Below are 27,954 nucleotides of genomic sequence, written 5' to 3'. Positions count from 1 at the left end.
AAGACCAGATAAGGCTGTCCGGATATCTATTTTAGCACCAAGTAGCTGACAAAGTAGCAGAGTTGCTTCAATCTCAAAAAGCATATGTCAGTCAAGGATTTCTGGCACGGAACATTTGGTGATTTTCGTGTAGTTATTTGGCTCCCAGCTCCACTAAATTCTGCGGTGTCCCTCATGTTAACTCTCCTCTTCGAGGAAGAACTACACAAATGTTAGCGGGAAAAGCGTAGAGACAACCTGATGACTCACATAATTTCCGCTCAACTTTTGTTCCTGATCCAGCTGGCTCTTGTCTTTATTGATTCTTGGCCGATAGCTGTTAGGATCACGCCGGAAAGTCACATCCAGGTTCTTTAAGAACCTGTTGCAACCTGTTAGGAGTGATTCAGGCTTATTTGCTCTTGCATCTATTGATGGTTTCCCGTCGAAAACAATAACTCGATCAGCAAGATAAGTAGCCATAATGAAATCGTGTTCGACAATAAATGCGGTCTTCTTGGTATGCATAATGAAGCGCTTGATGACGCGAGCTGCAACAATACGTTGCTCCGAGTCGAGATACGCACTTGGCTCGTCAATCAGATAGATATCCGCGGGTATTCCCAAGGCCAAAACGATAGCAACTCGCTGAAGTTCTCCACCAGAGAGATTTTGGACCTCCTGATCGATAAAATCATCGATTTTGAGAGGCTTATAAACGTCTGTCTGGAACTGGGGAGAGAGGAACGCCGCCTTGATGCGTTTAAAAAATAATTGGCGAACGGTTCCTTGAAACTTGGGCGTGATTTTCTGAGGCTTCATACTAATATTCATTGCGGGAACAGCCTTGCCACCGTCGGGTTTCTCCACTCCAGCTAACATTTTGCAAAATGTGGTTTTACCTGTTCCATTTTCTCCCATCATGACGACAATTTCAGAATTCGTAAATCTGCCAGCTTCGATGCTGAGATGAAAAGAGCCGAGACTTTTCTCCATCGCGGGATAACTAAAAGCCCTGCCTTGATCGACAATGAAATCATCACCAGCTTCCGCAATTCGAAAGGTCAAAGATTCCTCTCGAAAGCGAAGATTTTCAGTGGGGATATGCCCATCCAAGAAGATGTTTATACCCTCGCGGACCGATGCAGGCAACGTTACAACGCCATAAACGGCTGGGCGGCCGTAAAGAACGCAGATAAAATCGGACAGGTAATCAAGGACCGACAAATCGTGTTCCACGACAATGACATAGTCATCGGGTCGTAACAATTCTCGGATGGTCCGAGCCGCGCTTAGACGCTGTTTCACATCCAAGTATGAGGACGGCTCGTCGAACATGTAACTGGATTTCAAATTTAGCATGTCATCAGCGCCGACCGTCTGGACCTAAGACCTACACATCTGCTTGCTGAACACACACAAGGGCAATTGCAAAACGCTGTAGTTCTCCACCGGATAATAAACTAATATCACGGTCTTTAACCTGGTTAAGTTCTGCGGGGGTTAAAGGTTAGTAAATGGAAATGGTGGTATAATGATGGTGCATACCTAAAACTTCCATAATGTGTTCCATATTATCCATTTGAGACCGCGCCTTGATTAGAGGGGCTACAGATCTTACAGGTCCTTTAACGGCTTTAGGGATTTGGTCAACATATTGGGGCTTCACGACAGCTTTAAGATCATCTTCAAGGACCTTTGTAAAGTAATCTAGAACTCGCAGTCAGAACAAACAAAAAGACGAGCAGCAAAGTTTGTTCCTACTCTGTAGTTCTGAACCACGGAAATATTTCAAAATTTCCTCCCAATCAGGAGGATTGTCGTACCGGCCAAGGTTGGGTTTCAGCTTCCCACTAAGAATCTTAAGTGCAGTGCTTTTCCCAATACCATTTGTTCCGACTAAACCAAGGACTTGCCCGGGGCGTGGCATAGGTAACCGGTGAAGCTTAAAGCTGTTGGCTGAATAGCGGTGCGTTACCTGAGTCTCAAGGTTTGTGGGGAGATTGATAATGTGGATGGCACCGAAGGGACATTTTTTTGGACAGATACCGCATCCTATGCATAGCCTCTCCGATATGAAAGCAATTTTCGATTCTGGTGTAACTTCAATGCACAATTTCCCTGTCCTCACAACAGGGCAGGACTTTTTGCACTCCTGGCGGCATTTCTAAAAAACCAGGTTTAGAAACATATCACAACAAGCGTTGGCGGTATCAATTGAAACCTCGAAATGCAACTTAGACTCACCTTTGGTTTGCACTGTTAAATATGGAGACTGGCAATCAGCAACATGAATTAGAGAACGGTAAGGGTATGAGGATATTGGATCGAAAGCTGGGATAAAGGGGGGCATGGATGCGGGGTATACTTTGTCACTATTGACAATCGCAATTCTGGAATGGCGAATGGCATTAGCATCATTTCACAAAGGCAAAGCTAGAAAGCCAAGTCATACCGAGTCAACTTATCTGACATGATAAAGGAGCGTCCTTTCGGCTTGGATTGTTCTGGCTCTGGGGTTCGAGTGTGCTTTGTTGAAGATATTCCCCGCAGGAGGATCGGTTTGAGATAGAGACTGATTTCCGTTCAATGGAGGTTTGAAAGCTTCTTATCTCTTGATACTATCGATCGCATGTATTGGTTTTGTACTTAATCGGCATCTATCATGCTCTTAGAAGGAAAGGCGGCGGATGAGATCGAAATCAAACAAAACAGGCAAATTTCAAAGAGGGCGCCGAACGGAAATTTTGTGGGATGAAGTGGCGGAAGAGCCATGCTTATGTCACAAGGCTGACCCCTCCGTTTAAGATATCCCAGGACATAATATTCCGTACACTGTACACGGTATTCTTTTACAGGAGTAATACGTCTGTTTGTCTGGGCAGCAAATTCGAGAGTGAAATACCAACACCCCATACGGAGGAGTCGATAAAGTCTTCTTTTACGGAGTAACTACGGAGACAACAAGTTAGAAGTAGGGAGAGGGCATATATTACTCCATAATAAATGATGCTTATCTTCGATAGCACGCCTCAGAGATATGATTTCCTGAAATGATGCAGAATTTGCTTCTTGCTGAGTAAAGATCTTCGCTCTCGGGAGTATGGAGTTACTCATGTTACGGAGTACTCTGTACATGGGTTGCTGCGCTATACACATACAGTACGGAGTATAACCGCATTCATATGAGTAGCACGGACAATTCCGTACAAGACACCAGCAACATAGGCCTCTTCGACACCAACCCATTATAGGATTAGCGGATTCCTCCTTCACCAGCCTAAGCCATTTTCGGTTTCTCTCTTCTCACCACTGGCGAGACTCTCTCTCCAACCATCCACTCTATTCTCTCTCTCCCTCAAACTCTCAGTCCATCCCTCCAAAGCTTCCTTGTCTACCAATACATTTTCAAACACAACGCGTCGCCATAGTTGGTAATATTGGAAGCACATATTTCTCGACTTGGGCGGGTCCAAGCCATGGATCGTAAGTTGATTATTCTCTTTTCCGCTTTGTTTTTATCTTTACAGCTTTCCATGCTCTCCACAAACCCGCATTTCTTCGCTACCTTCCACGAGATATTCTACCATTCCGAAGTTGCTTAAACGCATATCGCGATATCCCTGGCGCTAAGATGGGAATTGCCCCCTGTTCTTATACATTTGCCTACTAGTTATGGCCCTTTTTCCTGTCAAGTGATCCTGTCGCCGTGTTCTCGACTTGAATCCATTTCATCAAAACCTTGAAGCACAGCATCAGATTTCATTGAGCTTTGCTGCACCCTGCCCTCTTAGCTTGTGTATTCTCCAACACTTTAGAGTCAGAGTCGCGAGCCCTCTTACTATCAATATTCGCCCTTTGCAATGCCTCTATATCGGCGTTGCTGCTACAATGCTAATCTTACTGTCCTAGCCACCGCCATGGTGATCCCGAGCACTGCAACTTCCTCTCCCGCACCAATTGAAGCAAGTATAGCCAATCAAAGCACATTGGGTAGTCTGGAAAAGGCGACTATACCGGCGAACCAGGGCAACGGTGTCGAATCCGTCCCTAATACTGCGACCAACTTGAAGCGGGATGCGGATTCTGAGCACCCTCAAGCAACAACACCAACGGGTACTACTGATGGGGTGCATATCGGAATGAGCTCCACCTCCTCTGAATATGAGGCCACTAAGTCTCCCAGGGGAATCGCCACACCCATGGAGGCGGATGGTGACTCCCACATGGAAGATTCTTCAGAGGCAGTAGATGCGGTATCCAGTTCCTCGGGCATGTCGGGCCACGAATCGAAGCGAGGTGTTAAGCGCAAGTCGCCCATCGATGAGAGTGACTTTATTCGAAACAACCCAAGCTTATATGGATTGCGCCGAAGCAATCGCACCCGTTCTATCCGCCAGACAATCCAGAGCACTACAGACTCCGAGTCTGAGGTTTCCAGACCCATTAAGAGGAGACGTCCTCAGCCAAACCGAAAACGATCGTCCTCACAGTCTCAAGATTCCGACGCAGATTCATCAAGCGACGTTTATAGCAACACCCAGAGAAGGCAAAAAGTTAAACGCCGCCGTCTAGTGCAACCGCAGGTTGACTTAGCACCAGCACATGGGGAAGTTCGGTTTTCCACGCGTCGTTCTAACAAAGTTTTAAACTACAATGAAGATGACGATGATGATCTGTTCGGAGACGAATCGGATAACATGACCCCACTCGATTGGGCGACCGTCCTCGACGATAATCGCCCCGCCATTGATGTTGTCCTCAACCATCGTTTAAAGGATGACGTGGATCCCACGCGACTTGACCTCGGACGCTCGGACTTCGAATTTTATATTAAATGGCAGGGAAAGTCGCACTACCATGCAACGTGGGAGACAGACGAGTCCCTTGTCGATTGCCGCAGTAACCGTCGTCTAGATAATTATGTCCGAAAGCTGCTAATTCAAGAGCTCTCGTTCATGAAAGATCCGGATATGATACCTGAAGAAAAGGAAAAGTGGAACCTTGACCGCGAGCGCGATATTGAAGCGATTGAGGACTTCAAACTCGTCGAGCGTGTCATTGGTTCTCGCAAGGTTGCGGGGGTAACCGAGTATTACGTTAAATGGAAACGCCTGTTTTACGAGAGTTGTACTTGGGAAGGCGCAGAGCTCGTTAGCAGTATCGCCCAACAGGAAATCGACCGTTACCTTGACCGGTGTTCCCGGCCTCCTGTTTCAAGCAGACTGGAATCGAACCAGTCAACTCGTTCTGCATTCGAACCTATTCATGGAACTCCTGACTTCGTCTGCAATGGTCAACTGAAGGACTTCCAGGTGAAAGGTGTTAATTTCATGGCATACAACTGGGTTCGCGGCCGAAATGTAGTTCTTGCTGATGAGATGGGGTTGGGAAAAACAGTCCAGACTGTAACTTTTATCAATTGGCTGCGACATGTGAGGAATCAACAGGGCCCGTTTATTGTGGTTGTCCCTCTTTCCACAATGCCATCGTGGGCTGAAACATTCGACTATTGGACACCCGATTTAAACTACGTTGTTTACAGTGGGAACGAAGCGTCACGGAATATTATCAAGGAGTATGAACTTCTTGTCGATGGAAACATTAAACGCCCAAAATTCCATGTCCTCTTGACCACTTATGAGTATGTGTTGGTCGACGCGTCCTTTCTTAGCCAAATCAAGTGGCAATTTCTCGCAGTTGATGAGGCCCATCGTCTAAAAAATAGAGACTCTCAGTTGTACGCAAAGCTAGTTGAATTCAAGTCTCCGAGCCGGTTACTGATTACTGGAACCCCCGTTCAAAATAACCTTGGAGAACTATCTGCGCTGATGGACTTTCTAAATCCGGGGCTAATTGAAATTGATGAAAATATGGATTTAAGCTCGGAAGCTGCAAGCGTCAAGCTAGCTGAATTGACCAAAGCGATACAACCGTTTATGCTTCGCCGGACCAAGTCTAAGGTTGAAAGTGACTTGCCGCCAAAGTCAGAAAAGATTATTCGGGTTGAGCTTTCAGACGTGCAGTTGGAGTATTATAAAAACATTCTTACCAAGAACTATGCTGCCCTTAATCAAGGCGCGAAGGGCCAAAAACAATCATTACTCAATATTATGATGGAGTTGAAAAAGGCAAGCAATCATCCGTTCATGTTCGCCAACGCAGAAGATCGAATTCTGCAAGGCAGCACGCGCCGAGAAGATGCACTAAGGGCACTGATCACCAGCAGTGGCAAGATGATGCTGCTGGACCAGCTGCTAGCGAAGTTGAAAAATGATGGTCATCGCGTTCTTATTTTCAGCCAAATGGTTCGCATGCTTGATATTCTTGCTGATTACATGGATGCGCGGGGTTTTGCCTATCAGAGGCTGGATGGCACCATTGCAGCTGGACCTCGTCGTTTATCTATTGAACACTTTAATGCTCCAGATAGCACTGACTTCGCTTTCTTGCTCTCGACGCGTGCGGGTGGGCTTGGCATTAATCTCATGACAGCAGATACAGTCATTCTATTCGATTCAGACTGGAATCCCCAAGCTGATTTACAGGCCATGGCGCGAGCTCATCGCATTGGGCAAACAAAGCCGGTTAGCGTCTATCGGCTTGTATCAAAAGACACTGTCGAAGAAGAAGTCATAGAGAGGGCTAGGAATAAGTTACTTCTTGAATTCATTACCATCCAAAGAGGTGTGACCGATAAGGAGGCCACAGAATTAAAAGATAAGATGGTTCGCGCTGGCCATCATATCAACGAGCCGACTTCCTCTGAGGATATATCCCGGATATTGAAGCGTCGTGGGCAACGGATGTTTGAGCAGTCTGGAAATCAAAAGAAACTAGAAGAAATTGACATCGATGCTGTCCTTGCAAATGCGGAGGAGCACAAAACGGAGCAAGCCGAAAGCATGGAAGCTGATGGAGGTGAAGAGTTCCTTAAAGCATTCGAATTTGTAGATGTCAAGGTAGATGACCTTACCTGGGATGAGATTATTCCAAAGGAGGAGTTGGAAAGAATTAAAAGCGAGGAACGGAAAGAAATGGAAGCTAAGTACCTCGCAGAAGAAATTGAACGCAGCCAGCCGAGGAAAAGAAAAGAAATGGCGGACGAAAGAGAAGAAAGGCAGGCAAAGCGAAAGGCTCGGCAGCAAGTGAATATGGATGTCGATGATGACTCCGATGCGCCCCCAGCGCCAGACCCCAAACGTCCCCTAACTGAGAAGGAAATTCGTCACCTTACTCGTGCATACTTGAGATATGGCGACTTCAATGATCGCGAGAGAGATATTCTCAGGGAAGCAAAGCTTCTAGACAGAGATCCATCGGTCGTGAACGGAGTTCTTAAGGAAATAGTTCAGTCTGCGAATCGGCACCTTCAAGAAGCAAATGATGAGATCCGTGCGCTAGAGCGCGAGGGTAAAACTTTTACCAAAAAAGAGAGGAAGGCTGTGCTTTTCAACTATGGAGGTGTGAAGCGTTTAAATGCAGAAACAATTGTGGAACGCCCCAATGAGATGCGGATTTTGAGACAAATCACATCACGTTTGTCTGACCCGAAAAGCTTTCGCGTCCCTGAGGCCACGAAAGCTGCGGATTACTCCTGCACCTGGGGGGCACGGGAGGATGGCATGCTCTGCATTGGAATCGCGCGGCATGGGTATGGAGCATGGGCACAGATCCGCGACGATCCCGATCTCGGCCTTACCGACAAATTCTTTCTGGAGGAACACCGAGCGGATCGCAAAAACGAATTAACCCGAAATGGTGAGGGGATGAAGTCTCCTGGTGCCGTTCATTTAGTGCGTCGTGCCGACTACCTATTGTCTGTTCTTAAAGATAAGATGAGCAACGGTGCCAGCCCTACAGCGAAGAAGGCGGTGGAGAATCACCATCGTAACAACAGAAAGCCCGGCTATTCTCGCCAGCAAAATAGTGGCAGCGTTTCTGCCTCCCCTGCTCCACCATCGATCCGTAAACGTCGAGAATCGGATGCGCTCAGGCATCGTGTTCATACTCGCGGGGCCCGCGGTAGTGATCGGCCAAACACGCCAACAAGCGATACGCGAAAGGGCATATCCGAGGTCGACAAAATCCGTAGTCGGCACAATGCCAATTTTTATTCTGGTCGCCGAAACGATTATAGTGGCGTCGTATCCAATAACGAAAATATGCTGAAGATGGTTTTTAAGCCAATCAGGGATCACCTAAGGCAGATCTCACAGTGCACCAAAGAAGGAATCCCGGACAAGAATCGACGGGCCAAAGAGCTTCGACGCTTGCTTCATTCGGTTGGCGGATTTATTCACAAAACTTTGGACTCTGAGGAAACGCGGGAATCCTTGGAAGCGCGCCTTTGGTAAGTTTGTCCATTCCAACTTCTAATGCAGAAGGTTTATGCTCATCATTGTAAAGGGACTACGTGGCTCGTTATTGGCCAAACCAGGCAACACCTGGAAGTGCTCTTCTTGACATTTACAAACGCATGGTTGCTGCCGAAAATGCCCCACAACCTAAATCTACTACATAAGTATCCATGTGTCCTTACGGGACTAATCTCATACCGATTATCCTCTTTTACATTGGTGCGTGTTCGGCTTAGTGCATAGTCTGGTGCAGATGGGCGTTCGAACAGGACATTGCATTTTCAGGCCGCGAGGGCTACATTATGACGACTACGACTATGATTATTTGGTGAAGGGGTTTCACTTTTCTGGGATTTGCAGGATCGTGTGTTTTAATTGGAATGTTTTTTGAAGCCACACCTCTTCTCTCTTTTGTGCGAGTTGGCGAGTTGATCCCGCTCACTGAGCCTGGTGACCATCCCCTCGCAAAAAGTCACTTCTTTCCTGTTAGCGATCCCACTCCTCGGAGTTAGGTGATCCAATTTTTGTTTTCCTTGGCATTGACCCTGGCATTGATCCCGCTCTCCTGAGTATGGTGATCATTTGTCTCTTTTTTATTTTTCCATTTTGGCTTCGACCTCGCCCATTTGGGTTGAGATTCTGGCATGTATTGTTTGTTTGTTCCCTCTCAAATCTTTCTTTGTGCAACAAATACCATCAGATACCGGAGTTTCTGCTTGTGATGAGTTTACCTTCGATCCTACAACAATTCATTATCTGGCCTTGATATTTGCTGCCATGCTGTACTCTAGATCAGTTAATACACTTTGCTTAACATGGCACAGCCACGACATATTGTCGCATTGGTTGTGAGTTTGGAAGGGCCGAATTCATTGGTTGAATGCGGCGGCACTGTTAGATGGCCCAATTAAAGTTCTCATTAAACTAATAAGGATTTTAGTACATAAGAGTATTTCTGAACTCCTAATGTGATTTCCCGGCCTTGTCAAGGTACAACTTCTGCGACGGTATCATTTCTATAGACAACCTTGATGATTAGCTGTAAGGGGCATACAAAGCTCGGAGTGATCACTGCGGAATGCGTATGTCGGACTTCACGGTAGAGGAAGGGTTTGTACCGTATAGAGCCAACAATATCAACAAGTTAATCTATAGTAATGTCTGTTCAGCAACCTTGATCAAATAGTTTCACAAATCCTCTACTGTTTCAACTGTTTCAATAACTTGGGCACTGTTATGGTGCTGCCGGCGGGAAATCACTGACACCTCGTGCGAGGGCTAAGTCCTCAGCAGTCAAGGCCGATTTAAAAAGCTTCACTTCAGCATGAATGACATCCTCCAAGATGGTCTCCTTTTCTCTCCAGGTTTCTTTCCTCTGAATTTTGATCCTTTGCCACTCCAGTTGTAGACGTTTGGATTCCTGTTCAGCCCAGAAAATCTGCCGACGGAGTACTCGGTACAATTGGCTTAAAGGCAAAGAAAGCTCGTGCGCATCGAAGCCGAGCCCAGAGTCCAAAAGTGCAGAAGGGACTGGTTCTTTCTGGGAAACGTCTTCTCCGCCGTTCTTGTCCGTTCCATAACAGCCGTCTCTGGATGATTGCGATAATTTTAGCTTGATTCGAGGCAGCTTTATCAAAGTGGGTCCCGCTGGTCCAACTTGGGTGTGTTTTGCGAGTGTGTCAGACAACTTCAATGCTTCGGTCTCATGAACGGTTCTCATATGCTTCGAAAGAGCATCTGATCGTGTGAAGCTTCGATCACATTCTAGAATTTGTCAGAAAATACATTCCCCGGCCTAGGTTGTAAGGAAAGGGCACATACCCGGCAAGGTGCAGTAGAATGGTTTCTCCTTGGTGTGGCTTCTCATGTGGGCTCTCAATGCATACCCGCTAGCATGTGTTTGGCCCTTCCGTGGACAATCTTTCCATTCGCAAAAGTACTTTTTCTGTCTAGAAATGATATGATTCTTGTGTATGTGCTCTACCAAGGCGTCCATGTGACCCAAGTCATTCGCATCACAGCCATCCCACTGACAAACCGTAACTTGGTCTCGGCATACACCGCTATAATCTTCATCCATACCGCCCCCGATCAGTGATAATATTTCAGGGGACTGAGGCAGTTCAGCCGAACTGTCGGATGATATCGACGCAGGAGAGGTAGGAGGAATTTCGTCATGGGCAGAGGATATGGGGGTGTGATGGTCCCAAGTAGCAAGGCCAATCTTGCGTCGTTTTGAAGGTGGTACTTGGGCAGATGAAGGAGATTGAGCTCGATCTTCGAATTGAAGGTCTTCGGCAAACTCTTCTGACGCAAGCGAAGAAAGAGGTGAGCCTGGTGAATCAGCCATCACGGACGGGATTTCGGACTCTTTGATAACAGATAAAGAAGATCTGCTGGGGAAATACGCATGTGGTCCTCCGAAGCGAGTTATCTGTATCTGCTGACCAACCTATTTCCTAACTGGTATTAATATGTGGGTTCGCTCAGACAGTTGATTAACTCGGGCTCCAGCGCAAGCTTTGTTGCCGATCAGCCTTAAAGAGGTTTGGCTGGGGGGGAACACTGCATTTCATCTACACAACGTACGGAGTACCTTGTACTCCACATGTTGGGAGGTACACAGGATTAGCGCCGTCTACCTGTACGGAGTACGGGGTACCCCGTACAGATACTTAGAAATCCATTAATTACCATAGCAAAAAGGTAAAAACAAAAAGCAAACATAGTACAGAGTACACACTATACAGGCGAATTTAGGATCCAATATGGAGTACGGAGTACTCCGTACAGAGTATGTATGTATGTATGTATGTATGTACACCGCATATACTGTACATACAAGTACTTCGTACTCCGTACCCGGTTCAGGAATCAGGCAACGCAGTCCATGGTACTTCCGACGCGCCGGAACAACTTGCACGTGACCTAGCCAAGTTCGACCAGACAAACATTTCGAATCCAGGTTGGTCTTTTTGAAGGCATGAATTTGTTTGGCTACGTAAATTCTCGCGTCAGCTTCAGCTTCTTCCAAACGCAATGTAAGTTCTTTGGGGCTCTATTCCGTACTTCAGTCTACCTTCAATGATGAACAAAAGAATTCTGCAATACTGACAATTTCCTGCTCTGGCGTGTGAAATTGCAGGTTGACAAATTTTCCTACACTTGATCTGATTCCATGATCCATTTCAATACCTTGAATTTCAATGTATATCCTCTTTTCAAAACACCCGCTAATTGTTATCTCCAGTGTCTAGGTCAAGGGAGAAGATATGGTTCCATTATCGCTGTAGACTTGTGCATCCCAGCAATAGATGTTGGTTCTGTGGATGTGTCGCCTATTCTGCCTCTCTGCTAGTGATACCTCCTCGCTGACATACAGCTCTGCTCTTATCCTCACAAGGTACCCAATTACTTTTTGAATAGAAGTCTTGAATAGCCAAAGGGAAGTGAACTGGATGGAAACTTGAAACGTATGAAAATGCCTGACTCGGAGATCTCACATTCGGCCAAAAACACCGCATAGCCACTATTCTCGGAGAGAATTGAAGTCAAATCGGACTCTTAGATCACAATACACCTCAGAACTACAGATCTAGCTACAAGTAGTGGACGAGATGTTCCTGCAGTGTATCGCATCCTTGAGGGTTGAGCCTTGGGAGAACCTAACTACACTCGCTGTATCTTACTCGCGTCAGAGTACTTGGTTTAAAAAGAGCTGCTTGGCTGTTCAATCCTGGCAATGTTTGTTCTCCAGACATAAACAGGGATTATGAGATGTGTACGGAGTGACTACACCTGAATGCTTTGGCTCACAATATATTTATGAATTATCAATGGATAATGACCCATCTGAGAAATGTGGCTTTTATCAATAATGAAACAGGTTTTCAACAAAGCCCAAGATTCAATACACCCCGGCCAGAACTTGAACCCCGACCCCCCCCAATGATCTTCGTAACATCCCATGATTTTGCCGTTGAAGGACAATCCGCTTTTTGTGACAGTTCAAATCTATGACCAACAGAAGAGCCATCCTTCTGGTTCATAACATCGTAGCCTCATGTTGAAAATTCTCGCGTGGTGCGAGATAGTTGAGCCGATATCGGGTTAAGCCAATGCGATCAATATCGGTAGCTGTGGGACCTCAATGAGCACGAAACGCCTTTACTCGCAAGGGTCGAGGCTAGTAGGAAAGTAGGAAAACTTACATTTCGCTCTTGAACGGACCCTCCATATCTAATCCCAGGTATTCTGCCTGTTTTGGAGTAAGTTTTGACAACTTGGCGTTGACATGTTCAAGGTGGAGCAACGCGACTTGCTCATCGAGAATTTTTGGAAGCACGTAAACGCCGACTTCACGCTTACCAGTCACGCCGAACTCGACGTGCTTCTTGCCAAACTCGGGATCTTCAGACTTGTAAAGCATGATTTGGGCCAGAACCTGATTAGAAAAGGAGCAAGACATCACGAAAGAAGAATGTCCAGTGGCACAGCCGAGATTAACCAGTCTGCCCTCTGCAAGGAGGATGATGTGTCGACCAGAAGGCATGAGGAAGCGGTCAACCTGGGGTTTAATGTTTTGAACGGATTTGGCATTGGCCTTAAGCCAAGCAACGTCAATTTCAATATCGAAATGTCCAATATCTAAAGGGATTAGAATGTAATCTATAGGGCTAGTTTGATCTACTTACTGCAGACAATTGCATCGTTCTTCATCACTTCAAAGTGAGATCCGGTCAAAATATCGCGACAGCCGGTGGTCGTGACAAAGATTTGGCCCAGTGGGGCGGCCTCTTCCATTGTTGTGACTTCATAGCCAGCGACTGCAGCCTGCAACGCGTTGATGGGGTCAATTTCGGTGACAATGACCCGGGCACCCATGCTGTGGAGTGCCTGAGCACATCCCTTGCCAACATCACCAAATCCAGCGACGACGGCGATCTTACCCGCAATCATGACGTCGGTCGCGCGCTTGATGCCATCGATAAGTGATTCTCTGCAACCGTAAAGGTTATCGAACTTTGACTTTGTCACAGAGTCATTCACATTGATTGCTGGAACCAGGAGTTCTTTGTTTTTTAACATCCGATAGAGGTGGTGGACACCAGTTGTGGTCTCTTCTGACAAGCCGTAGCAGTCGTTAAGCATCTCAGGGTATTTCTTGTGCACTAGCGATGTCAAATCACCGCCATCATCAAGAATCAAGTTGAGTTTCTTCCCATCCTTAAATGCAAAGAGTTGTTGTTCAATACACCAATCGTATTCTTCCTCGGTCTCTCCCTTCCAGGCGAATCTGCAGCCGGTTAGGTAAGATTCGCTCCGACAGCCAAAGTAAACTCGGGAATATAACGCACACTGGGGTTCCTGAAGCAGCAATTGCGGCAGCTGCATGATCTTGAGTGGAGAAAATGTTACAACTTGACCAAGTGACCTCAGCACCAAGGGCTTTGAGGGTTTCAATTAGAACGGCAGTTTGGATAGCTTGGGACACGAGTCAGCGCGGAGAAAATTGTGGCTTCACTATCTGCATATAGACTCACTCATATGAAGACAGCCAGCGATACGAGCCCCTTTCAATGGCTGATCCTCAGCATACTTTCGGCGGATAGCCATAAGACCAGGCATTTCAATTTCCGCGAGCTCAATTTCGCGGCGCCCAAAGGCAGCCAACGACTAGAAAACATTCAGCTTACTGAACTTGAGGAAACCAAAATCAAGGATTGTATGAACATACGATGTCGGCGACCTTGAACTTGTGGGCAGGAGCAGCCATATTGATGAAATGTCTTTGGTGGGGTTAAGGCTAGCAAGCTCTGTTAGGAGGAAAATGAGCGTGATGATTTGATATAGTCAAAGCAGAATAATTAGCAAACCTACTTGGGGAGGCAAGCAAATAGATGATAGTTGCGAATATGTCAAAAGGTGAGGATGTTTGCAGAGGGGGTGTGTGGATAGATTTGAAAGTTGTGGGATTCGGAGAATTCTTCAGTTTGGAGGGGCACAGAGAGTATTTAGTTAACTAACTAGTTACTATGTACGGAGTGGTTACGGAGTACCTGTCCATACAGCGTTCATACAAATCACTACCTTGTTAACAAAGTGAGTTCCGGAATACTCTGTACTCCGCACAGGCTTGGCTCCTGAATCCACCGGACTCCGTGCTGAAGCGGACTCCGTGCTCCGGCGCTCAGTGAAGCTTTCAAATTCTTTTACATAACTACGGCTTTCCACTCTCTCAACATGGATTTTTCTGGTTTACAGAGAACAGCTTGATTCCCTCAATTCATAGCATCAAAGTTGCTTCTTGTCACAATTCCTTTATCTAAGTTCTTCCATGGAGAGTTTGGATCAGACACTACCCTGCCTGAATTATCGTACCTGGGTAAAGGATACATCAGGTTCTACGGAGTAATCTAAATGATCTAACGTAACCCACATACGACCCGGCCACCCAAACGAGTCGGCCACCAAATTCAAATATCTCTAATACAATATACTTGGGCATACAAGAATAAGATGTCCTAATCCTAGTTTAATTTAATTTGATTCAATTAGGGGTTGTTGAGTGTAGATAATTTGAATAAAATCTAATTAGTTTGGAATACGGTGATTTGGCTGCTCGCTTGGATGCTCGCTCGCTTGTGTATTATGTTAATAGTTATCGATAATATAATAAACAAGTAATAAATAATGGATATTACTAATCAGGACACTGTGGCGGAGTGGTTAACGCGATGCCCTGCTACCCCTTTGACTCAGCAACTAGGCATTGCCTTCGGGCGCGCAGGTTCGAATCCTGCCGGTGTCGCATTGGATTCAACGTTATTTTATTTTTTCGTCTTTCCATTTCCTTGCTTTCCATGGGGAGAATGAAGCATGGAGGGTGCTGTAAGCTTTTATTTTGCTGCACATCGAATTGCCCGGCTGCCACAAAGCTTAGTTAATTTAGCGGCAGCTGAATAATACACTCTGCTTTGTATGGTAGAAGCTATGGTTTGTGGCATAGCAGCAGTTTCTACTTGATCGGGGGGGCAGCTGAGCATTTGCTATTGTGCGGGAAGTGAATTTCTTGCTCACCAGAGCCCCAGTCGTGTAGGGTTATTATAATCTGAGTTCGAGTTTTCCCTAGCATTCCCCCCTGCTAGCTTCAGCTGCCGGATTATGTGCTGTTGTGTCTTGTTAATATCAATCCTACTGTAAAATGTAAATGCAGAGCAAGAATTACCTACACACAGTCACATATATTTTGACTATGGCTAAGGAAAACTTCAGGTCGTAGTAAACAGAAAGTGAGGCATATCTAAGGGATCATGTATACTTCATAGTCAGGGAGCAGATACCGATGTAAACCCCATTGACCATTTTGGTGGTTTGAACAGAATGAAGTTATATGAAAGTTTTAATTTTACCTGCACAGATTTCACTGCGCTGACTTACAATGCCAAAACTTCAACCATAGAAAAGATATTCAAACTATTCTCATCTTTTAAGTGGTGGTGGTGGTGGTGCCATTTTACTGTTGACAGTGTTCGTTTTTTTAAGTGGTGGTAATTGCGGGACTTTAAAGCCTCCGTTTTCAGAACTTTGGCTACCAACTTGAGTGAATGTCCCACTTTTAAACCACCTGTCTTCTTCAGCCTTGCGCTTTCTGTTAAGTTCGGCTTGTGCCTTCGGGTCCACCAGTTCCAAACCTTGGACTGGGGTGAAAGCAATTGTGCTCGCTGTTCCTGACCCCACAGACGGTCCTACTCCTGCAGTGCGTAGTCCCTGGCTACGCAATACAGATGCATTGCCAGCCCCCTGCCCGAAGCCGCGCAGCGACGATACAGTTCCGCCCACCGCTGATGTAGCACCCCATCCTTTATTTGATTTGCTGAGTTTGGCTTTGGTTCTTTGATCAATTTGGGCGGCGCGAATTCGTCCCAAATTCTCCTGACCAAGCATACCCAGACCCTTGGTACCTTCTCCAGTACCGTAGCCGACTTCCTTTTCTTCTTTGCCAAATGCTAAGCGATTCTGAGCTTTCCGCAACTCCGTCATGGCCGTGGCTTCTTTTGCTTTCCGCGCTCTGCGTCCACCACGCTTCCTAGAAGGTTTATCGTCAGGTGCGGGTAGTGCCCGAGTTCCCTTATTCGGAGGCGGTTCTGCCAGTTTCTCGAGGCGTTCAAGACAAGCCTGCTTTAATTCTTCCCCTGTTGAGCCATCTCGACTGCTATGCACTCTATCAACACGGGCCGCGAGGACCACTTTTGCTGACACTATCCGCATTGCCTGGCGTTTCAAATCATTTGGAATACCTTGGATAATAGGTGAATGGAATAAGAAGCCTTGGTGTCTAACTCCAACGTTAGTAGCAAACCCAGCCTGAGTCTGCTTCTTCGAACCTAACGGTGGGATATTGCATGATGGCATCTTGGCTAAGCCAGTGAGACCTCCAGCATAGTTGAGGAGTTGTGCAGCAGTAAGAGAGCCAATAAGAGCGGTTAGATTCGGGGCAAAAATATTCATCCGTGATTGGACATAGTCGGTAAGAACTGATTTGGCTTTGTCAAGCGACAGCATCATCTCACATGCGTCCAGGACAATTTGAAGCTCTGAGCTAGACAACTCCCTTCCCCGCGTGGTTGTTCCTTCCACCGCTACTACCATCAGCAGAGGACCATCCAGGACAGATCTCAAAGTCGCTCCAACCAAGTTATCTGTCGAAGAAGCCAGTGACTTTATATCATTTAGCGGACCATTCCTCAATATGGCAACTGTCTTTGCGTAGTCTAAAGGGTTGGTGATTAGGGTTTCAAGCTCTGGAAACCTGGTAGAGTAATGATCCCTAATGAATTTATGGACTAATATAATCTCATTGTCGATGGATGTGGAGAGGGAATTCGATTCTGTAAGAAGATAATACTCTGGATTATCTTCGATGGAGCCGGTAGACATCGGTTGCGGCTCCGACGGTAAGGACTGGTAATAGGAGATTTTCTGGGAGTCCAATGGGCATCGTTAGCATGTCTTCTCGCTGCCATATGTGAGCTAGTGAGTTTTTAAGAAGACTAACAGGGTGGATAACTCAATACTTACCTCTAAAATAGGTTGCAATGTTTTCATCAATCGTGCAATACTCCGTACGTCACTAATTCCAGTGAATTGCATTTTTTCAACAGAGGCTTTTGCGTCTTCATGCTCTTCTCCTTCTTCAGCCAAGGCATTATTCACAATTGATGTGTCTGTCATGATAGTATTATCATGCAGCTCCTTGTCCCCATCGTCCTCTATGCCCATCGTCGACCCTTTGAAGGGCGGCTCGCCCGCCGCTTCTGAGGAGTCGGCATGTAACCATTCTTCTTTCGCCTCGATTTCCGAGTCCGACTCCTCGAAATCGTTTAGTAGCTCATCTGCCAAAGTTGCCATAATGTCAAGATGGTATCATTCGACAAAGTGATAGGCCTTGCAATGAGTTCTTCGACTAGTATTTCCAAAAGCAGGTTCAATTTTTGGAGCTTCCGCCTCATCCAACGGAGATCATGTGACTACACTCTCTTTCGCAACAACCTACTCCGTATCGGGTTAGGTTGCTAGTGAACTTTCTACATACTTGGCAGTTAACTAGTTAACTAGTTAGTTCGTGCCTAGGTAGTCAGTTACATAAGCTAGTTAGTGACCAGCCAAACTCTCACGACTTGTTGAATGTCAAGCTGTCCAGGCACTTCAGGAATCTCGATTAATAGGTATTCAGCGAATTTCAACATATTTGAGGGTGAACTTTTGAAATTATCTGGTCAATATGGACTCGTCGCGGGGCCCACCGCGGGTCAAAAATAAGGCCCCAGCGCCGCAGCAGATTTCAGCAGAGCAGCTCCTTCGTGAAGCTGTTGACCGCCAGGAACCAGGTCTTCAAGCACCTACGCAGCGGTTTGCTGACCTTGAAGAACTCCATGAATATCAACACAGGAAAAGGAGGGAATTTGAAGATTATGTGAGAAGAAACAGGATTAACATGAACAACTGGATGCGCTATGCTCAATGGGAACTGGAACAAAAGGAGTTTTTCAGGGCCCGGTCGATATTTGAGAGAGCATTGGACGTTGATTCCACGTCCGTTGTTTTATGGATTCGATATATTGAAGCGGAAATGAAGTCACGAAACATTAACCATGCAAGAAACCTTCTCGACCGCGCGGTGACTATTCTACCTCGAGTGGATAAACTATGGTACAAATACGTATATATGGAAGAAATGTTGGGTAACATTGCGGGTGCTCGGCAAGTTTTTGAACGATGGATGTCGTGGGAACCTGATGAAGGCGCATGGAGCGCATACATCAAACTCGAAAAGCGATACAATGAATTTGACCGAGCTCGAGCCATCTTTGAACGATTCACAGCCGTGCACCCCGAGCCTAAAAATTGGATCAAGTGGGCCCGTTTTGAAGAAGAAAATGGAACCTGTGGCCTAGTGAGAGAAGTATTTGGGCTGGCTATTGAGACGCTGGGTGATGACTTCATGGACGAGAGACTCTTTATCGCCTATGCTCGGTATGAAACGAAATTGAAGGAGCATGAGCGCGCGAGAGCCATATATAAGTATGCTCTTGATAGGCTTCCACGTTCAAAATCCGCTGTTTTACACAAGGCATACACCACCTTTGAAAAACAATATGGTGACCAGGAAGGTGTTGAGGACGTGATTCTTTCGAAAAGAAGAGTTCAGTATGAGGAGCAAGTCAAGGAAAATCCCAAAAACTATGATGCCTGGTTTGATTACATTCGACTCGAAGAAGCTTCTGGAAATGTTGAACGAGTTAGAGATGTTTATGAGCGAGCTATAGCTCAAATTCCACCATCCCAGGAGAAACGTCACTGGCGTCGGTATATCTATTTGTGGATATTCTACGCTCTCTGGGAAGAAATGGAAAATCACGATTTTGGAAGGGCCCGTCAAATATATCAGGAATGCTTGAAATTAATTCCTCATAAAAAGTTTACTTTTGCCAAAGTTTGGCTATTGAAGGCTCAATTTGAGATCAGGCAAATGGACCTTCGGGCTGCGAGGAGAACACTCGGGCATGCCCTAGGGGCTTGTCCAAAAGATAAGCTATTCAGGGGCTATATCGATTTAGAGCGACAGCTCTTTGAATTTGTACGATGCCGGACACTTTTTGAAAAGCAGATCGAGTGGAATCCCTCTCAAACACAGGCATGGATCAAGTTCGCGGAATTAGAACGGGGATTAGACGACCTTGAACGCGCACGCGCGATATACGAGCTCGGGATAAGCCAGCCGTCATTGGATATGCCAGAATTATTATGGAAGGCATATATAGATTTCGAGGAATATGAAGGAGAATATGACCGCACTCGAAGTCTGTATGAGCGGTTGCTTGAAAAGACTGACCACGTCAAAGTCTGGATCAATTACGCGCGGTTTGAAATCAACATTCCTGAAAACGAAGATGATGAAGATGAAGAGAAGCCCGTCAGTGAAGAAGCCAAATCCCGGGCTAGGAAGATATTCGAACGGGCACATAAGGTTATGAAGGAAAAAGATCTAAAAGAAGATGTATGTTTCCCACTAGCTTTATGGTCTTTTGTAAACTGATCCTAACTCAGTATTTGCAGAGAGTGGCATTGCTAAATGCATGGAAATCCTTCGAGCAAACCCACGGTACACCAACAGATATCACAAATATTGAGAAGCAAATGCCGCGCAAAGTCAAGAAGCGACGCAAACTAGAAGAGGATCGTTACGAGGAATACATGGACTACGTTTTCCCTGCCGACGATGAGTCCACAGCAAATCTGTCCAAACTCTTGCAAAAAGCGTACCAATGGAAGCAGGAGCAAGGAAACATCTCATAGGTACTCATAAAACAAGAACCATACTCGCTTACACTGTGTGCTTATCCAAAATTCCCTCCAAGCGTTTTGGGGAATCCGTTGTATGCCGACCCTTCGAGGGCTTCAAGTAAGAAAACCGGACAAAGCAGATATAAATCTCGAAACCGGTCCCGGTCCCCCTTAGTGAAAGTAAGTAGTGGCTAAAACTGTGCGTTGAGGGGTTCTGTACAACAAGGTACACACCACCGGGGTTATCATACCTATCCATTATTGTTGGCATGTGTGCTGCTCTTGGATAAATTGCGTGTTGCAGGGGTGTCAAAGAGGGATGAGAATCAGAGATATTCTTTTTTGTTAGCCATGGCGTGTCGCGTTTCTAGGGTATGCATATGTGTTGCAGCATCAGAATATGTCTCGGAACCACGCCATGATGGTTCCATATACTCAAACAATGGCTCCATATTTGAAGATGTAGATTAGATTGCGATTCTTCCCGTGGGTCTCCGAATGAAATACTCCCGCAGATATCCTGTTTCCCTGCTCGGTACATGTTTGATGCAATTGTTAGCGGTCTCTTGGTTTGAAATGTTGATTCCAGTCAACAATTCAAAAGTCTCCATAACTTATCCCCCAGAACTCTTGAAATTAAATTAATCAACTCGAGGAATACACCACATTAAAGGGAAACCTGAGGATGTATAGAGTATAACCCAGCCAAAGGAATTAATAATTAAGATGTGCATGCTCCGCCTCTGGTTGAACGGAACCATGTCAAGGGGTTAGTGTGGAAACAATCACGCCGTTGTTTCAGCGCAGGTGGCTCCTTGTCAGCCCCGAAATCAGCCCTCATTCGTCTCTCCCTTCCCGCCCCCTCGCTCTCTTCCCTCTTCAAAGTTGTGCTTCTCTAACCTTTGCCGTTCATTCGTTGTATTCATTCTTTCCAATATCTCCTGCCTAGGCCTTGATGCGGCCTTTTTCGTTTTTGGCACCATCACCTATTGCGATTCTCCTGGACTGAGAATGGAAACATCGGTCGCGTTCGAATACCAAATCCCGCTCTCTTAGCTCATTCTTGCTCGAGGTCGAAACAACCGTTTGCGAAAATTCGGATATCCTGAACTCGCAGTGCTGGCGTCGTTTATGACAGCATTTAGAAAAGTGACATTCGTCCATCAAAAATTGCAGTCTGGTGCTGTCCGATATTGTTCCTCTTCTGATTCCCTCCCACTGGCAACCCAGAGGAGAAAAGCAATGACCTTTGCCTTTCCTTATCGATTAAATCCGTTAGACCACGCGTTTCGAACCCCAAACATCGTCAATCCCTTTTCTCGATAGCTCTGGTAGCTTTGCTGTCCTTTTTGGCTCTGCATCCCTATTCCTTGCAGTGTGTACACTGCGATTACATGGATTACTTCTCTTACAATTGTCGTTCAACGGACCATCGAATGCGATGTCGCTCCCAAAGCCCCCTGTTCGCCTGGAAGGGCATTGCTCCATCATTTTCGATAATACGCTCTATGTCTATACTCCCAAGGCTTTTCTGTCTCTACCGCTAAAGCGAAATTCTAGTTGGAAGAAGCTTCCAATGGGCGAGCCTGTGAAGGGCGCGACCTGCGTAAAGGGAAGTGTTGATGGCAATCCAAACAACCTCGGTTTCTACGTTGTTGGCGGGAAGAGTAGTTCTCCAGACTACCTTGGACTCCAGCGGTATTCCTTTGCGGCTCGAAAGTGGGAAACCATCTTTCCAGTTACAAAGGATGTTCAGAATCGTATAGACCATGCCGCGATTTATCTCAATGCCTCTGCCTCTCTTCTCGTATATGCAGGCTCGCAAGTCGGAGACAATAACCCCTCAACTCAGTCTTTCGTGATTTCCGTCACACCCCCATATAATGTGCAGTCCTATAATTCTTACGTTCCCCCTGCCTTTCGTCCGATGTTATTACCTTGGAGCGAGGATAAGGCAGTTATGATCGGTGGCTCCCCACAGAATACAAAAGTATTTGCGTTCAGCGTTACAGAAGGGTGGCATGACACAGGCGCTGCCCTACCAAATCCACTGCCTGATGATCCCAGTGTGCAGTGTGCGATGGTTTTTGGTGTTGACGGGAGCAGAATCCTGGAAATCTTTGATATGGGTATCTCCCCAAACTTGGTTACTAAATATGCGATGTTAATGCCAGGAGGTACCCCGGCTCCACCTGGTCAACAAGTTGGGGCGGACAACTCAAACGCCAGAAGCAAACCTGCTATCAAAAACCAAAAACGGGACGTTACTCTTGACACGTATCCTCCGTATGATAACACTTTCGCTCCCACGACAACTCGTAGTGGGTTTTCGCTTGCTCAGGATGCAAATGGGTTGGTTGTCATATCCGGGGGAAGCGAACAAGATTCACTAGTAATTTTCGATCAATCAAGAAATCGCTGGGTTGACACAAGCAAATTTTTTGTCGGTACGACCACGAGTGTCGAGTCAACAAGCACGCCCACACCATCCAGCACTCTTGATCTGTCGACCCAGGTGGTGTTGACTGCATCATCTTCTCCAACATCTTCGGAAACGTCTTCGGATGTGCTGTCGAACAATAACCATGACTCCGGCAGACGAACTCTAACCATAATTGGCGCGACACTCGGAGCCCTTTTGGGTTTGGCGGCGCTTCTTATTATTCTCCTGCTACTTCTTGGATGGAGAAAGCGCAGAAATAAGTGTTCACACAATGGAAATGCTACACATCGTTCAACCGACGGTGATAATTTTGATTTCCAGGACCAAGGCATGGAACCTTTGACTCGCAACGTTCAACCAATGGGACGAGGCCCCGTTCCATCGACAGACTCATGGGCCATAGTGACCGGTCAGGTGGATGGCAGCATTGCCAAACAGTCACCTACCGCGTTCAATGAGCTGGTTTCTGAGAAAGGCCGGAGTCCATTACGAAATGTCGAAACGAATTCACCTGAAAGATTATCTGCCGTGTCCCAACCGGCTATGACGGGACCTTTCGATGATAATCAGCGGCAGGATCGACACACAGATGAAGGATGGAGCAAATATTTCCAAGCCAACCAACACACCAATAGGCCTAGCGATCATTCTGTGCGGTCGACGGTTTCATCCCAAGAATCCAAGTCAGATTACAGAGATAGTTCATGGCCGCATGCTTCCGCCGAGGTTCCAGCTTTAAGCATTGGAACTGTGGGACACCCACAGCCATTAGGAAAAGTAGCGTCCGGTAGTCCTAGTACTGAACATGCTCCGGATTTTGGAACCCACGTCGCGCAGCATGGTTTAACCGCAAAAATATCTAGCGGCGATTCAATTAGCGTCGCTTCAGATGACGATCAAGATGATAGGATCAACATGTCCGGTTCCTACCTACCACATGGCGACCCGAATATGCCGTTTGGTGCTTTCAAAGAAGAACGAGTGGCAAGCAGTACTTACTCCGCGAGTCTCTACCAACCAAATGACTCGAATTCGTTTGTGGCATCATCCGGGGAACAAGAGCGTCCACTAACGCGGTGGCCGCATGAGTCCCAGGGCTCTAAGTTTTCGGAGCAGCGTACTCCGCGTGCTCAGCTTAGTTCTGATATAAGTTGGCTCAATCTCGGCAAGAACAGATGAAACGTGGAGTTCACTTTTGAAAGCTCTAGCAGTTCCCCGAACCACCACACAAAAGTGCAATGTCGATGTGGCTGCAACCATCATTGAAGCTCTATGATCAGGGCCAGACTTGATGCACAGTGTCTGGCTCCTTTCTTAGGTAGGGGGACCACTGACATTCAGCATACGCGATGGTAAACACATCTATTGCCATGACAAAACCCTAACGACTTGTAACATTTTCAATATCACTTTTCCACCTTTTCATTGATATTTTTCCAATTTTATGGTTGGACAAGGTGCTTGCCTCACCTCAATAACCTTTACCTTCAAATATTTCCCGATCTTGCTAAATGGCCAACTTATCACACTTGTCTTTTCTAGTTTTCATTCAACTCTCCTTGGCTGGTGCTATTTTGTCTAGTTGAGCATTTCCATCAATCAACTATTCTCTGGATAGTTTTTTGAGCTGGTCTTCTCTGGTGTCCCTGGTTTTCACTCTCAGTGGCTGCTTCAGACAACTACGTTTCCCTCATTTTGAATTCCGAGTCTTTCTATTTTTGGTCTTTCGAGAATCCGGTTGGGATGTACTCCGTACGTTGGACTGTAATTTCTTTCAGAGCGGCATGGACTAATAATATACCCCGAATCGTTGGGTGGGTCACGAATATGTATAAAGTCGGACTCTACCGCCTCGCATGAATGTGTAAGTTTCTATTTTTTGTTCTAACGCACTGTGCCGTACTTTTTATATAGAGGTTTATTTTTATACATCCTCATCTCTTTCTGTCTACCTATGGATGTTATGCATTGAGGGTGTCCCTCGCGACTAGTTCCGTCATTGAGCTTGTAGTACGAGAACGGAGGCCATCTTAACGGAGAGAAAGCGGGATAAACCCCGGCTCCTCAACTCTCGATCTTACCGTTTGTATCTAAATTCAGGTATTCCCAAGAAGTAAATTCTCCAGAGAAACCGGGGTTTTCGGTCAACTCGGTATAAAGCTTCTAAATAGGTCGTTATAAAGGAGTTTGGTAAGCATCATCACACGGGATTGGGATAGCCGGGTTCGCCTGGAAGGCGTTGTAAGAAGCCTTTTCCCACGTGTGGGAGCGTTATTACGATGACACTCGAGGTCGTCTATGCACGACACCCGGCACGAAAAGCAAGAGAATTTAGCGAAGGCAAGGGCGTAAACAGCGCTCGATATTCTCAATTGGCCTTCACCGCGATAATGGTGATCGTCAATACTATTGAAAATGTCCCATCCCCCGACCATTCATCGCTTAATGGCCCTCTATCTTGCAGCGAAACAAAATATTAAAGTGTCGAGCCACTGCTGCGGCAGGAACGAAATTAGATGCCCGCGACAAGGCTTTGGATGGACGAGATAACCTTAAGAACTCGGGCTGCGGAAGCGGCCCGCCCGGAATCAAGCTTTTTGTGAGTATATCTATTGTTCTTTCAAGGCGGGACCCTGGAACAAGAAGCATGCATTACTTACATACCTACGGTGCGGCATGGGCTGGGGATTGCCCGCATTGAGAGCTGGACAAAGGTTAATTGATCACCGAACTATTTCATACCCCTCGCGTTTGTGCGACATGGCGAGAATCTATATTCTCGCAATACGGCATGTCGTCTTTGGGAGTGGTATCAGGCTCACTGCTTCGGAACCACATTCCAAACCAGGCGCCGGAAGTACTAATCCTGACTCGTTGAGTTCTAGCAGAGTACTACATACATCGGTCTTGATGCGAGACAATCTCGCGAGCAGGAGGAAAGAGATGGCAGAGATTGATTTGGGTCCGAGAATGGCTAGCATTTATCCGGGATACGAATGACAATTTTCACACCCAGCAAGTAGGGACTCAACGGATAACGAGCGGGTGGCTTGAATGCTTTAAATGTTTGGTCTGCCTTTCATCACCCCTGAGTCATGCTTATCTGCAGTCGCTCGTTAGCCCCATCCGGTGAGATGGGTAGTTAACTAAGTTCGGTGAGATGGCGTCAGTTGCGAACTTCTCGACTCTTGTGTCGTATGCAACGAAGCAGCCACGTTTGCGGAGATCTTCGAGGAGCTGACAGTGGAACACGGGGCGGTAACCCACCCCATGCAGGACTTCAGTGTGTGCTCCGTAATTGCATTAGCTAACTGATGTAACGAGATCTTGGCTGTGGACCAAACTCTCCCTGCGCACTGGCGTGCTCGAGGGCGTTATATTTTCGATTTGGTTACGAGCAGGCATTTTGAAAGTCAACGAACTGCGACAACGCCTTTGGAATTATACATGTGTGCAGAAGTAAAACCAGGAGAGAAACTGGTGAGATGTTATTGATGATCAGTTTTCTGGAACTCGAGTCGAACTCGCCGGCCGCTGGATGAAGCGCCTGAGTGTGATTTAACTACTCCGTAGTTCGTGGCCCAGCTTTTTGCATGGGCAAGTCTTAGCCAACAGGATCATCCCAACTTTATGTCAACATCTACCAGGGCAACTTGGTTGGGTGGGATCCCCTTTTCTTTTGAACGTCGAACCTCTGGACGAAATTCCTGGCCAAAGTTAGGATCAGACTTGCAATCCAGCTGGGCTCCCCCACAGTTGAAGTTCTTAACGACTACTCAGTACTCTGTAGTCATGGAGTTGGTGGGATTGGAAAGTCCAAACTTTCCAGTTATCCTCCATCGTTATGGCTTTTGCCAATCCAACCCAAGATATTGAACAGCGAAGAAGGCCGATGGAATGCAAAGCAGGCCCGAGCCCGTGCGGTGAATCGCATTGCTTTCCGAGTGGCTTGTTTGTTTCCCATGGCCAACCATATCCGGGAACAATCGCTGCATCATCCCTCTTCTTTTCTTGACTTTTCTTTTCTTTTATTTTTATTTTTATTTTTTTAAAAAAAAAAAAAAAATCTTTTTCTTCGCAAGGATAACTTGATGCCACAGCTATCTAGTTATCTTCAATTCCTTCGGGCTCTGTTACCACTGTATATAGCAATGAATAAGGTGTTGCGACAGCGCCCCGCCCGTATTTTGCCCTGGGCAACTGGGGGACTGCCGGTCCGAGGGCCACAATAACTATTACTATGGGCGTTTTTTATCGCCCATTTGTTAATTTGTCCCCAATCGTTAATGATTTTCAGGAAATGTACAAGTGGAAATGGACTACATGTGACCATTTCAAGGGTCGGAATTGACCAGCAATAATAGTCATTCGGCTAGCCTGCTCATGTTAGCTCGAATTATCGAATTATGGCCGTCCGTTTGGGGCCAGTCTGTTGGCTTTTGAGGGCTCTGCCTTTTCGTTTTTTCTATTTCCCTTGGGCTACGAATCGGATTCCGCATACGGCCCCCCTTGGATCTTATTTCTCACATTCTTCCCGATACAAGCCCTGCTATCCCCTCCCCTCATAATTCAGCCCTGACTGCACCCGAAAAAGGGCTGCTCTGGGGCTTCCGCTCTTGTTGTATTCGTTTCATAATCCAGTCACATAAGTTTCCCAACAAGGTCTCTTTTTAGCGACTGGGTTCGTTTTCTTTCTCCCATGCGGCAACTTTGAGTAGTTTCTGGATAACAGCTTGACTTGACCGAAAGTTGGTCCCTTGATGGCCATCGCTGGCCTCGCTTTATTTATTTTTCTATTCTTTTCACGAAAAGATTTCTTCGGCGTCAGTAGTTGTCGGAAAGGTTGCCATTCACTATCGACCTTTCCCCGCCACCCTTGTACTTGGCTCAGAGGCAGGCCCTAATTTTAGTTTCCCTGTTCCTTTGGGATGGGAGGGCCTCCTCTTGCGCCTTGTTTTTCTAATTGGTGTGGTTTAGGGACAGTTGCTTGATTGAGCACCGATGGTCCCTCGAATCGACGTATGCCAAACGTCGACTTCGTCTCTATCCATTTAAAGGTTGCGCATTAGTCTGGTTCCGTCTCTATCAACGATTGTTTGTTCTCGCGGTAGTCCAGCGGTCCAGGTCGAGCTCGTTCTCTGTGTTCTATATCTTTGCTATAAACCTCCTGGTGGCAGAGTCACACCCAACAATTTGACTGACGGAACTTCCACAGTGGATGCTGTGCTTCCCTTTTCTTATATCCTTTAGTCTTGAAACAAGCCATTTAGATTCAAGACACCCTGCAAAGCTGAGGGTACACCCTCCTTTCTTGCCCTCCTTCCT

General features: G+C 46.4%; 8 protein-coding genes and 1 non-coding gene across 9 annotated transcripts; 4 read left to right on the top strand and 5 right to left on the bottom strand.

Moving 5' to 3' along the window:
• Positions 1-15: 15 nt before the first annotated feature.
• Positions 16-2,653, bottom strand: CIMG_10314 (translation initiation factor RLI1). Its single transcript, XM_001239291.2, has 8 exons — positions 2,435-2,653; positions 2,348-2,372; positions 2,227-2,238; positions 1,744-2,146; positions 1,528-1,689; positions 1,377-1,473; positions 250-1,321; positions 16-201 (listed from the first exon to the last, which is right to left on the bottom strand). The coding sequence occupies exons 1-8, from the start codon at positions 2,452-2,454 to the stop codon at positions 178-180; spliced, it is 1,815 nt and encodes a 604-aa protein (XP_001239292.2). The 5' UTR covers positions 2,455-2,653; the 3' UTR covers positions 16-177.
• A 773-nt stretch (positions 2,654-3,426) lies between these two features.
• Positions 3,427-10,099, top strand: CIMG_10313 (chromodomain helicase). Its single transcript, XM_001239290.2, has 3 exons — positions 3,427-3,465; positions 3,892-8,332; positions 8,389-10,099. The coding sequence occupies exons 1-3, from the start codon at positions 3,459-3,461 to the stop codon at positions 8,501-8,503; spliced, it is 4,563 nt and encodes a 1,520-aa protein (XP_001239291.1). The 5' UTR covers positions 3,427-3,458; the 3' UTR covers positions 8,504-10,099.
• Positions 8,516-10,838, bottom strand: CIMG_10312 (C2H2 finger domain-containing protein). The gene is made up of 2 exons (XM_001239289.2): positions 10,161-10,838; positions 8,516-10,103 (listed from the first exon to the last, which is right to left on the bottom strand). The coding sequence occupies exons 1-2, from the start codon at positions 10,687-10,689 to the stop codon at positions 9,574-9,576; spliced, it is 1,059 nt and encodes a 352-aa protein (XP_001239290.1). The 5' UTR covers positions 10,690-10,838; the 3' UTR covers positions 8,516-9,573.
• Positions 10,839-12,129: 1,291 nt separating this feature from the next.
• On the bottom strand, positions 12,130-14,244 carry CIMG_10311 (adenosylhomocysteinase). The gene is made up of 6 exons (XM_001239288.2): positions 14,077-14,244; positions 13,883-14,015; positions 13,697-13,823; positions 13,034-13,635; positions 12,551-12,986; positions 12,130-12,476 (listed from the first exon to the last, which is right to left on the bottom strand). The coding sequence occupies exons 1-6, from the start codon at positions 14,113-14,115 to the stop codon at positions 12,464-12,466; spliced, it is 1,350 nt and encodes a 449-aa protein (XP_001239289.1). The 5' UTR covers positions 14,116-14,244; the 3' UTR covers positions 12,130-12,463.
• Positions 14,245-15,050: 806 nt separating this feature from the next.
• On the top strand, positions 15,051-15,150 carry CIMG_15097. The gene has a single exon. It is a non-coding gene; the product is annotated as a tRNA-Ser (tRNA).
• Positions 15,151-15,724: 574 nt separating this feature from the next.
• CIMG_10310 (pre-mRNA splicing factor) lies at positions 15,725-17,790 on the bottom strand. Its single transcript, XM_001239287.2, has 2 exons — positions 17,421-17,790; positions 15,725-17,321 (listed from the first exon to the last, which is right to left on the bottom strand). Exons 1-2 carry the CDS (start codon positions 17,748-17,750, stop codon positions 15,822-15,824), a joined length of 1,830 nt encoding a protein of 609 aa, XP_001239288.1. The 5' UTR covers positions 17,751-17,790; the 3' UTR covers positions 15,725-15,821.
• Positions 17,791-18,041: 251 nt separating this feature from the next.
• CIMG_10309 (pre-mRNA-splicing factor CLF1) lies at positions 18,042-20,198 on the top strand (the record flags this gene model as incomplete). Its single annotated transcript, XM_001239286.2, has 2 exons — positions 18,042-19,899; positions 19,959-20,198. The coding sequence occupies exons 1-2, from the start codon at positions 18,124-18,126 to the stop codon at positions 20,196-20,198; spliced, it is 2,016 nt and encodes a 671-aa protein (XP_001239287.1). The 5' UTR covers positions 18,042-18,123.
• A 625-nt stretch (positions 20,199-20,823) lies between these two features.
• CIMG_10308 (uncharacterized protein) lies at positions 20,824-24,580 on the top strand. The gene has a single exon (XM_001239285.2). It carries the CDS (start codon positions 21,628-21,630, stop codon positions 23,806-23,808), a length of 2,181 nt encoding a protein of 726 aa, XP_001239286.1. The 5' UTR covers positions 20,824-21,627; the 3' UTR covers positions 23,809-24,580.
• A 193-nt stretch (positions 24,581-24,773) lies between these two features.
• CIMG_10307 (uncharacterized protein) lies at positions 24,774-26,034 on the bottom strand (the record flags this gene model as incomplete). Its single annotated transcript, XM_001239284.2, has 5 exons — positions 24,774-25,035; positions 25,290-25,333; positions 25,372-25,489; positions 25,530-25,603; positions 25,987-26,034. 5 exons carry the CDS (start codon positions 26,032-26,034, stop codon positions 24,774-24,776), a joined length of 546 nt encoding a protein of 181 aa, XP_001239285.2.
• Between the last annotated feature and the right edge of the window lie 1,920 nt (positions 26,035-27,954).

Source organism: Coccidioides immitis (assembly GCF_000149335.2).
Source record: "Coccidioides immitis RS genomic scaffold supercont3.5, whole genome shotgun sequence".
Classification (NCBI taxonomy): domain Eukaryota; kingdom Fungi; phylum Ascomycota; class Eurotiomycetes; order Onygenales; family Onygenaceae; genus Coccidioides; species Coccidioides immitis.
The sequence above is the reverse complement of the archived record's forward strand: the minus strand, read 5'-3'. Positions and strand labels throughout refer to the sequence as shown.

Excerpts from the sequence above, each read along its gene's own strand:
- CIMG_10311 (XM_001239288.2), bottom strand. The coding sequence starts at position 14,115 with ATGGCTGCTCCTGCCCACAAGTTCAAGGTCGCCGACATC. Across the intron at positions 13,824-13,882 it reads CGCTGGCTGTCTTCATATGA|CTATCCAAACTGCCGTTCTA; the intron begins GTGAGTCTATAT and ends TCGTGTCCCAAG. Across the intron at positions 13,636-13,696 it reads GCTGCTTCAGGAACCCCAGT|ATTCGCCTGGAAGGGAGAGA; the intron begins GTGCGTTATATT and ends AACCGGCTGCAG.
- CIMG_10313 (XM_001239290.2), top strand. Across the intron at positions 8,333-8,388 it reads TCCTTGGAAGCGCGCCTTTG|GGACTACGTGGCTCGTTATT; the intron begins GTAAGTTTGTCC and ends ATCATTGTAAAG.
- CIMG_10314 (XM_001239291.2), bottom strand. The coding sequence starts at position 2,454 with ATGTCAGATAAGTTGACTCG. Across the intron at positions 1,322-1,376 it reads TGTGTTCAGCAAGCAGATGT|TTACATGTTCGACGAGCCGT; the intron begins GTAGGTCTTAGG and ends TTTGAAATCCAG. Across the intron at positions 202-249 it reads AAAAGTTGAGCGGAAATTAT|TTCTTCCTCGAAGAGGAGAG; the intron begins GTGAGTCATCAG and ends ACATTTGTGTAG.
- CIMG_10310 (XM_001239287.2), bottom strand. The coding sequence starts at position 17,750 with ATGGCAACTTTGGCAGATGAGCTACTAAACGATTTCGAGGAGTCGGAC. Across the intron at positions 17,322-17,420 it reads CATTGCAACCTATTTTAGAG|AAAATCTCCTATTACCAGTC; the intron begins GTAAGTATTGAG and ends TTGGACTCCCAG.
- CIMG_10312 (XM_001239289.2), bottom strand. The coding sequence starts at position 10,689 with ATGGCTGATTCACCAGGCTCACCTCTTTCTTCGCTTGCGTCAGAAGAG. Across the intron at positions 10,104-10,160 it reads ATTCTACTGCACCTTGCCGG|AATGTGATCGAAGCTTCACA; the intron begins GTATGTGCCCTT and ends GACAAATTCTAG.
- CIMG_10308 (XM_001239285.2), top strand. The coding sequence starts at position 21,628 with ATGTCGCTCCCAAAGCCCCCTGTTCGCCTGGAAGGGCATTGCTCCATC.